Source organism: Populus alba, chromosome 18 (assembly GCF_005239225.2).
Source record: "Populus alba chromosome 18, ASM523922v2, whole genome shotgun sequence".
NCBI lineage: Eukaryota > Viridiplantae > Streptophyta > Magnoliopsida > Malpighiales > Salicaceae > Populus > Populus alba.
This window is the reverse complement of record NC_133301.1, coordinates 212317-222477: the sequence shown is the minus strand read 5'-3', so window position 1 is coordinate 222477 and position 10161 is coordinate 212317. Positions and strand designations below refer to the sequence as shown.

Sequence of the window (10161 nt, the reverse complement as noted above, 5' to 3'; positions counted from 1 at the left end):
AAAAAAAATCAATTTAATTTTCTAAATAAAAAACACTAACCAAAGTAATTTGAGAAAAACATAACCAATACTATGGATTTTCATATTAGCTTTTATATAAGTAATATATTGACTTAGTTCTTATACATTGAGATCAAGTCTATCTTTTGATTTAATCAAAAGAAATATATTATATAATAAGATTAACTCTTTGATTTTTATATTAACACATCAAAACCATTAAAAAACACCTAAAAACATTTAATTAATATTGTTTTAGATAAAAATAATAATTAAAATGCAAAAATACTATCCATATACCATATTAGTACTTGAAATTAAGAATAATATTGATTGTATGATATTAAACTACATATCCATGCATAAAACTAACAAGATGACAAGCCTTTGCTTTTTATCTTGAAAAATTGCCAATGAGGTTTCAGCACCTCAAGTTTAAGATAAGAAGAACAAGTTCATGGTGGCCCTCTGCGAATCTCCCATTAATTTCTCCATTGATCTTCTTGTTTTCTGTTCAATTTTTATTTTTTATTTTTATCTCAATGTAGTATTATTATGAAGTGTCTTTGTAGGAGGTAAAAATGAGCAAGAAAATCTATATATATTTAATAAAAAGATATTGCCTTGAAAAAAAATAATATATATATATATATATATATATGTTGTTTTTTTCTCCAAATAAAAGTGTTGAATAGTATTTAACAAAAACTATTGAATAATGCAAGCAGTGATCATCATGCATGGCATAATTAGCATGAAAGCATCGTGATAATGGAAAACAGTAAGTGTATTGGTGGAGGGCAGGGCAGATGCATTGAACGTGGACAGCATTTTAGATGGATGGGTTTCTTCCGTTTTTCCATTGAAAGCTTCAAGAACAGGTTGCTGCTGCAGCAACTCGTTGTTCTCTCTCTCTCTCTTCTTTTTCCAAGTCAAAACCCACGACGAGAAGCTATCACCGTCCAATGACGGTCATTCTTAAGGTTCAATGAACCTGGACATGCTCTCTCCCTTTTGCGTTTTAATAGCTGTTTGGGATTGCGTTTGAAAATTGTTTTTTATAAAATTTGAATTTTTTTTTTTTTTTTAGCTTGGAAGTAATATGTTTTTGATGTTTTCAAATCATTTTGATGTGCTGATCTCAAAAATGATTTTTAAAAAATAAAAAAATATTATTGGCATGCTTTTCTAAGTAAAAAGCACTTTGAAAAGCAACAGCAATCACACTTCCAAACACCATCGCTTCTTAACCGTGTGTTTGGGATTACACGTCCATTTATTAGTGGAATTAATTAAAATTAGTTGTTTAGGACTATTTCTCTGTACTCTTAATATATTAATATTAAAAATAAAAAATATTATTTTAATATATTTTTAATTAAAAACCATCTCTTACCGCAACGTCAACTTATCCAAAAATCATGTTGGAGAGAGGGAGAGGCTTTGGAGGGAGCAGCAATAGCGTCATGATCAGAATTAAGATGGCCACAAAAGAGACAAGATTTCACATCCAGTAATGAAATGTAATTTAATAATTAAGATTTATAGTTTAATGGTTCATGCGTTAATTATAATTACATTGTTATTAATTTTAAATATATAAAATTAATTGAGATATATGTAAAATGGTTCAAATCACTTATTTTAATAAAATAAAATATTAACAAGATATAAACCATTCGAGATGGCTGGAATATATTTATTAAATTATTTTAGATATGGGACAATCCGTTTTGATCATTATATATATATATATATATATATATTATATATATATATATATATATATATATATATATATAAAGAACACAGCAATATAATTTAATAAGAAATTACTTGATTGTTTCAAATATTACAAAACAATAAGTCGTCATAATCAAGCAAGCATTATCTTCAGCCCTTCGTACAGGCTTAGCACAACAATCACAGTACATCAACATACAATTAATAACACCAAATTGTTGACCTTAGTTTCTGTGCAGATCTAGAAGAAGTCGACTTTTGACGGGATCTATATATCTCTTGAAATCTAGATTTTGCAAGGCACGTTGTCGTGAAGATATATATATTTGGTGTGGTGCCCTTTGTCGCTTGTGTTGCCTGCAAGGGTGTTAACGATTCAGTATCCTTGCGAGCTCCATATATTTGAAATTTGAAAGGTTCACTTCCCTACCTCTTATAAATGAAATATAGCCACTCTCGGTTTCCCATAAATACAATTGAAAAACAATTTTAACTCAATTTCATAGTGCCCTTTTAAATATTTCAATCAAAATTTTCTTATAATTTTTACCTAATCATTTTACACAAAACATATCAAAAGTAACCTTATGGTTTTTAATGATGTATGTCTAATATCTTTTAATTATGCTATAAAAGGGCTTGATTGAAAAAAATAATTAAAACTCAACGGGTTAACTCGGAACTTGGTTAACTTAGAGCTTGGACTGAACTAAGTTGAAAAAAAAATAAATAAAGAAAACAATTTGACTAACTCTGTCAAAAACTTGATCAATTTATTGACTTAGTTTATCTGGACATCACTTAATCAAAACTCAATTCTCAATTTATCAATTTTTTTTAAAAAAAAATTGATTAAAATAATTTTATTTTGATCATTTAAAAAAAATAGAAGTAAACCAGATTGATCGGTTCAACCCTTTTAATCCATGACTTTTAATCTTATCCTGTTTGGCTTCTTCCAACTATGTTTCTACCAATGAGGTTGCTTATAATTCCTTGTCCAAGGAAAACTACAAGAGGATTGTTTGGCAAATTAACATCGCTAAGCTTGGATACTACGTGTTGTTGATATTGAACCCCTTGGAAAAAGAAGCACGACGTCGGGCAAGAGCAAGATGATGAGCCGTCGGGCCATGGTCGGTCTCCTGCATGTACACGGAGGAGTTGATGTGCTAGCTCGAAGAAATGGTGGGCAGATGTCCTCGATACCGTCCATCAACAACAACATTTCCACAACCATGGCCTCCGGGTTTATTTTAAATTATAGTAATTTTATCTAGAAATATATTAAAATAAATATATATTTAAAATAATTTTAGAGTAAAGTTTTATAATTTTAAAACAAAAAATACATAATACTCTTTCATTTATCACCATTAACTTTTTTTATTTATTATAAAATAGTAACTAAACATTACTTTAATAATCGACACCATTCAATTTTACACTTTAAGCCTCTAAAAGTTTATTTCATAAGCCAACATGTTTTTTTTTTTTCTTTTTTGAAGTCAAAATACCATGAAAAGGTCATGTTTCATATGCAATGTCAATAATCACGTATTTTAACCATGATAAATGAGATAATAGCACTATGTGATATAAGTACATTTTTGGAATTTGAATCCAAACCCAAATTCAATTTTTTTAAAATAAAATGGGAAAGAGAATTCTATCCCCGTCTAATTCAATGGATCCTCTATTAATAAAAATATATAATTGCCTTTTTAAATCAACTTAGCATAAAACTAAACTCTAAATTTTATTTAATCTTATTGCACATTATTTATAAATTTATTTTAAAACATCAAAATATACCATTAGGTTTGCGAATTCAAACTTTGTATTAATATATATTGGTTATTTAATTTTAGAGTTGGATTTTAAATTAAATTGATTAAAAATTGATTCGAATGATTCAATAAATTAAATATTTAAAAATTATTTTAAGTATTTTTTAAATATATTTTAAGATAGTATGTTTTAATGATTGATATGATAAGTTAATTGTTTAAAACTTGTTTTATATATTTTTTTTTAAGTTGTGCTGATACAATATAATTTTAAAATAAAAAAAATATTGAAACGATACTGTTTTGGATTGATCGGATTAATCCATATTGATCTGTATAACTATGATTTCAACACCGGCCGGGTTTAATAACTTTGTTTCCTAGAATTCATTCATTGGAGTGTAATTTTGCCATCGCTAGACCTGAGCAAGACATGCCTGGGATCACAAGACCAGAAGTGTCACGGGTGAAGTGTGCAAACACAACAGAAGAGAAGCTCCACCGCAGGTTCAAACCGAAGACCCTTGTCTCCGAACGTCCTCATTTTCTCCACCGCAGAATGGCCATCTTCACGGTCACTTCGAAACGCTGCCACGGATCACTGCGTCATCACCGGTACTTATCTTAAAGAAAACCCAAATGCCTCTTTTGCTTTTCTATTGAAAATTTAACTAATTTTTTTTTCTTGTTTTGCATTGAAGTTTAAATTCATATTTTTTCTATAACTCATGAACTGAAATTTAGATTCTTTAAATTATTCTTTGATCAGCATGTCTCAACTTATATTTGTTACAAAAATCCTGGGTTAGTTTCTGAATTACAAAAATTGAACTCTGGATCAAGTCTGGTTTTGCCACCATCCTGTAACAACTCGATGAGCTTTTTGGAATATGGGGTTTGATTGATTTTAACATGGCAGATATTGAAATGGAGGCAACACAATCAACCACATCAATTAATAATAAGAAGCGGAAAAAGGGAAATCAAGACTGCAAGAATAGTAATTCATCTCGTGTTTTGAGCACTCCGCGAACGCGTTCTCAGGTATCCCCGGAGTGGACTGCTAAACAAGCACTCATTCTAGTGAATGAGATTGCTGCTGCTGACAAGGATTGCTCAAAAGCGGTATCGACCAATCAGAAATGGAAGATCATTGTTGGTAACTGCGTTGCGCTGGATGTAACGCATACTGTGAGTCAGTGCCGGAGTAAGTGGAACTCTTTGGTTATCGAGTACAACCAGATTAAAAAATGGGATAAAGAGTCCGGGTCGCGGAGTGACTTCTACTGGTCTCTGGGATGTGAAAGGAGAAAGGAATTTGGACTTCCGGAGAATTTTGATGATGAGCTGTTCAAAGCTATTGATGATTATATGTGGAGCCAGAAGGAACAGCTGGACACGGATCCAGGTACCGACCTTCAAAAGGCTGGCTTGCTTGATGTAATTGCAAACTTGGGCATGCTTCCTCTCCGATTTAACATGCAGTAATTTTGCTGTTGCTAGTTAAATCATTGATTGGGTATGCATATCATATTGTCAGTAATTACGAATGGTGCTTTACAGTGTTTATGATCAAGTTTTTTTTTCTTTTTCCCCTCCTGTTTTTGTTCATTTTAGATCAATTGTCATCTTATTTTATGTGTGTCACAAAAGTTCTTTAACGTTTGATTTTGGTATTCTGCTATGAAAATCATGAAATTAAGCTACTATGAAATTAAGGTGATAGATTATATTTCCAGCTGTGCTCTTACAATCTCCTATGCCTCTCAGGGGCCAAGAAACAAAGGAGGTGGTTAACATCTCTGAAAACCCATACGGAAGAAAAGACTCACAAATGCTGCAGAAAGGAAAACTCTCAAACAATCCACGCAGAAGAAGAGCCTCAGAAAAGACACGAGGAAGAAAATTCTCAGATATACTGCACTATGGAAAAGCCTCATGGATTCCTCGCTGAAGAAGAATGTCAGGAAAGTCAGGTGCAAGAAAACACTCAGACATGCTGTGCTGAAGGAAAGCTTCAAACAATCCATGCAGAAGATGATCCTTGGGAAAGTTGCACCGAAGAAGAGCCTCATACAATCCATGCAGTAGAGTGGCTGCAGCCATGCTGCTCAAAGGAAAAGCCTCAGACAATCCATGTACAAGAGGAAAATCAAGAAAGATATGTGGAAGAAAAGCCTCAGACAATCCCTGCAGAAGAGGAACTTCACGAAATTCAAGTGAAAGAAAAGCCTCAAAAGCGACTTAGAAAAGAAAAACCTCAAATTGGCAATGGGGATGAAAAGCCTAAAATCTACAGCGGACGAAAAAAAATGCCCAGCACAGAAGATATGGAGCAAATGATGGTGGAAAAACTCAGTGAGAATGCTGAAATGATCCAGGCCGTAGTTAATGGCAACCTTCCTGAGATGGCAGACCTCAAAGCTGCTGATTCAAACGATATCGAGGGCTTCAAAACTGATCTTATAAGAAGTCAAGGGGACAAGCTTATTGCATGCCTTGAAAATATTGTCAACACTGTGAGGCAGTTCCCTTGGCTTCTCCAAGATGCAACTAGATGATGTATCTAATGTTAAATTTTCCCCTCATGGGTTAATGTAGGTAGTAGCCTCCATGACCGGGATCATCGGGCATAAGACAGCTCCCTCTCCTACAGGTTTGAGCACGTTTCCTTAGTTCAAAGCCTTAAACTTTCACATGTATTGTACTGGTTTGAACGATGTAGAAATGGAACCCCGGTTGCGGAATAAAACATAAATCTGTTCTTCAAGCTATCTTCTGGATCCCCCGATGAGGTTTAGCATATTTCATCTTGTCAAGGTGAAAGAAAAAGAGAAAAAAGAAGTGAAGAAAACCGGGGTCCTCTGGTTTACACAATGCACGACTCCACTGGGGATCGAACCCAGAATCTCTGGTTCCGTAGACCAGCGCCTTATCCATTGGGCCATGGAGTCTGATAGCTGTCAGCCGTTGAGAACGGTAAGTCTTTAAAGTTGCCATGCAAACATTCAGTTTCTAGAGGTGTCAGGATTAAATAGGTTAATCTTTATTTGCCATTCCATGACTGTGCATGGACTAACATCTAATTCATCATTTAACATTTTTTCAATGAGCAATCATCAAATTAACGTAAGATCCTTTATCTCTTCCTACAAAACATTCAACTGAGGAGAAACATGGAAATGTGTCATCGAACTTCAACTAGCAATAACAAACATGAAGATCTTATTATTCTTCAATAAACATGATTCCAAGTTACAAATTCAGAATAAAGATTTAAATTTATAACATCTCAGGCATTGCTGGGGTAAATTAAATAGTTCCATAACAACTTCTTAAGACAAAACCACCACTTTACTCATAATCCACATCCCCAAAGAGAACTCAAAAGCAAAGAGTGTATGAAGCAATCCTCGATCAAGTGCAAATCCAAACAGTGTGATCCCCCCATTGTTGTGTTGCAAATAAGCCACTGCAATTGAGAACGTTAATTAATATTGCAATCATCTGCTGTTAGATTCAATAGCGAATCCAGAACAAGATTTTAAGCGAGGTAACGACATAGCTAGCCAACTGCTCTCCCCTGCCTCTATGTCTAATCAATCCTGCATTGATTCTCTGGACATACAGATTGACAAGGGTAAGTGAGAAATATTTAGGTCAAGTTTTACCCACCTAAAGCCTGCCTGGTTTGGAAGGAGCAAGGATCCTGTGAGGAAATTGCAATGAAAAAGTCCGAAGAATCGGACTCGCTGTCTCCAGCATTGAATGCTAGACTCCCATCAGCTTCCGGCAAATGGTTTTTTCCCTGGTCTACCCTGGCAAATGCAGATGTAACATTCATATGCCATCTAGTGGCTATTGACACAATACGTTGAGCTCTATGTGTAATTCTTGCAGCTCCAAGTAAACATAAGAAGAATCCACTTAGTTGAACTGCTGAACATATCTGCATCAATCCCTCAAAGTATTAGGAATCATCAGTCTTGTAGACTGCAAAACACTTAGTATAAAGGCAAACTTCTTACCACAAGGTCTCCGGAATTGAAGAAACTCTTCTGAGTGTTGAATCCCAAAACCAGCAACAATGCTCCAAATTGACTAACTGTAATGGTAACCAAACAGGATATGATAAAGAATCGATATCTATGGCTTGTAAGAGATAATTGCTTCTTAATCCTAACATGCTCCCTGAATATGACACCGGCACCCGATCCACAACCCTCAAACAACTTATGAAGCCCTTCAAATCTTAGTATCTGAAGCTCACAAGTCAGCCGAAACAGGACACAAACCAACAAGAACACTCCTGTCCTATAAACCCAAGACGCCAGCACCAACACAAACATGATGGAATTCAATGGAATACTGTGAGGACTAATATTATAAGGTAACCATATTTTGACTGTGGAGAAAAATATGATTTTGTGTGCAAGTTCGACAAAGAAAGATGGAAGCAATATGCAGGCTAGGTACCGAAAAGCCTTATCGAGCTCGCGCGAGTATCCTTGTCTAACGAACAACGAGTCATCCTGTAAGCCATCGAGGAACAAGAGCTGGCGGAGACCGTATCTCTTAAAGAAACGGAAAAGAGTAAAGAAAGCTATAAAAGCCAAGGCAGACTCAGGAACCTGCACCAGCTTGTTGTAAGAAATGGGGTCGTCAGCTGGTGCTGAGGATGGGACTCTAATGGAGAGGGAGCTTACAATCGGGACAATAATGGCAAGGAAAATGAAAACAAAGTAGGACACAGTTTTTCCTATGCAAGAGGAATGATCAAGTGCACACCATCTAAGGCTCATTCGGAAATTGCGTAGCTCATCGAAGAGTAGTGATTTTGATCTAGCATATGAAGGTTGAAGTAACAAGGGTACATTAGCCTGCAGCTGGTCTGATTGATCGTTTTCCTTGGTGAACGTTACATGCGGACCGGAGCAATGAGCATCTATAATGGTATCGCCAGAAGTGGTAGAGGTGTTGTTGATCATTGTTGAAGTTGTGAGGTGGAGATTACTCAGGTTGGCAGTCCGTGTAATTAGGGCTGGTACTTTATATGTGACTTGAGAGAAGCTAGCAAGAGGTCTGTGACACCATTCAACTTTTGTAGCGGTGAAGAAAGCAACATCTCACAATATAGGAGAGAGTAAACAACATCTTGCTTGGGAGTTTAAGCTAAGCATAATATATATGCTTTGTGGAGGGAAAGAATACAGATTTACTAAATCTACAGTGTGAAAGATTCTAGTATCCCTGCAGCAGCTACACGGCTTTCTGACCACAAAGATGCAGGAGTAGCAGTGAAAATTAGCCGAAAGCACTTGCTGTAAAGCAGAAAGGCTTAACTTTTTCCCGTGAGCTCTCTTGGCCTTCAATGAAGTGAAAGGGAAAAAAGACATTGAATGAAGTGAAGAATAAAGGGTTGCTACTTGCTCCGAGTGTGAAGGTGGAGAACTCTTTTTTTTTTTTTTTTTTTTTTTTTTGGGGGTTAATTACCTTTCTTCACTTCTCAAGTCATTATCATATTCTTTGCTTTGCTTGAGATGTCTGATAAATATCAACTTTATTAAATTTATTATTAATTATAAGATAATAATTTGTTTTGATTCACCCAAAACATAATAATTTGGATATTTAAGTACCTGGGCTTGAAATTCACGATTTTTTGATGACCTGGACAGGTTATTCAGTCAAACACTCTTGTGTCCACATGATCTGATGGGGAAATAATTTGTTTATCCTTAAATTAATTAAAACCATTTTGATCCAATTTCCGAGTTCATGTAAAAGGTTTTCTATCAAACTGCAAGATAACACGTAAAGACTATAATAAAGTCCTAAATACAGAGCCCAGCTTAATTGGATCTTGATCGGCAAGGATTTTTTTTTTTTTTTTAATCCATAATGACTTACTAGAAACGGGCTTCATATTCATAGTTTCGCCACCGTAGATCACATTGTCCAGTCAAGTCTTTTCGAGCAAATTTGACCAATTCTGTGACATGGTGGCCGAGTTTAACATCAAATCAACTACGAAATTGATTGAAAAAAACTAAAAGGTTCCGGAAAACACTGTAGCTACTGAGTGTAATCACTGTGGATTGGAGTTGTTTTTATCGCTTGAAGTTCTACATTTGTGTGGTTTTGTTGTACTATCCTATGTAATTTTTGTTTTTGCAAACTCAACCGATTCAAATATAAGGTATTCAAAAAAATAATATTATTTTAATAATTCATTCAAAAATAATATAAAAAGTGTGTTAATTTAGTCATCCAAACCCTTGGATCGGTTTTAGATTCAACATTGCTAATTACTTGTACCTATTTTTTAATTTTATATTGCATTTATCATAATTATACACTAACACATACCAAATTAAAAAAAAATTAAAATTAATTTGAGAAATTATTAAATCTAACTTAAATAGTAATCCTATCAAACTATTAGATTTATTAGATTTTTGAGTTACTGGTCGAATCATATGTTGTATGTGTGTATTTGCAAACTCAACCGATTCAAATATGAGGTATTTTAAAAAAATAATATTGTTTTAATAATTCATTCAAAAATAATATAAGAAGTGTGTTAACTTAGTCATCCAAACCCTTAATTGGATCGGATTTTAGATTA

General features: G+C 34.2%; 2 protein-coding genes and 1 non-coding gene across 3 annotated transcripts; 1 reads left to right on the top strand and 2 right to left on the bottom strand.

Annotated features, from left to right (window-relative positions):
* The first annotated feature begins 3873 nt into the window (after window positions 1-3873).
* LOC118059468 (uncharacterized) lies at window positions 3874-6307 on the top strand. The gene is made up of 3 exons (XM_035072345.2): window positions 3874-4148; window positions 4453-4941; window positions 5304-6307. Exons 2-3 carry the CDS (start codon window positions 4461-4463, stop codon window positions 6092-6094), a joined length of 1272 nt encoding a protein of 423 aa, XP_034928236.1. The 5' UTR covers window positions 3874-4148; window positions 4453-4460; the 3' UTR covers window positions 6095-6307.
* A 107-nt stretch (window positions 6308-6414) lies between these two features.
* On the bottom strand, window positions 6415-6487 carry TRNAR-ACG (transfer RNA arginine (anticodon ACG)). Its single transcript has one exon. It is a non-coding gene; the product is annotated as a tRNA-Arg (tRNA).
* Window positions 6488-6735: 248 nt separating this feature from the next.
* LOC118059467 (uncharacterized) lies at window positions 6736-8826 on the bottom strand. Its single transcript, XM_035072343.2, has 3 exons — window positions 7562-8826; window positions 7209-7482; window positions 6736-7005 (listed from the first exon to the last, which is right to left on the bottom strand). Exons 1-3 carry the CDS (start codon window positions 8519-8521, stop codon window positions 6869-6871), a joined length of 1371 nt encoding a protein of 456 aa, XP_034928234.1. The 5' UTR covers window positions 8522-8826; the 3' UTR covers window positions 6736-6868.
* Window positions 8827-10161: the final 1335 nt, after the last annotated feature.

Coding starts and splice junctions, on each gene's coding strand:
- LOC118059467 (XM_035072343.2), bottom strand. CDS start 8,521: ATGATCAACAACACCTCTACCACTTCTGGCGATACCATTATAGATGCT. Junction 7,483..7,561: donor TCAATTCCGGAGACCTTGTG/GTAAGAAGTTTG, acceptor GGATTGATGCAG/ATATGTTCAGCAGTTCAACT. Junction 7,006..7,208: donor CCAAACCAGGCAGGCTTTAG/GTGGGTAAAACT, acceptor TCTCAATTGCAG/TGGCTTATTTGCAACACAAC.
- LOC118059468 (XM_035072345.2), top strand. CDS start 4,461: ATGGAGGCAACACAATCAACCACATCAATTAATAATAAGAAGCGGAAA. Junction 4,942..5,303: donor ACAGCTGGACACGGATCCAG/GTACCGACCTTC, acceptor TATGCCTCTCAG/GGGCCAAGAAACAAAGGAGG.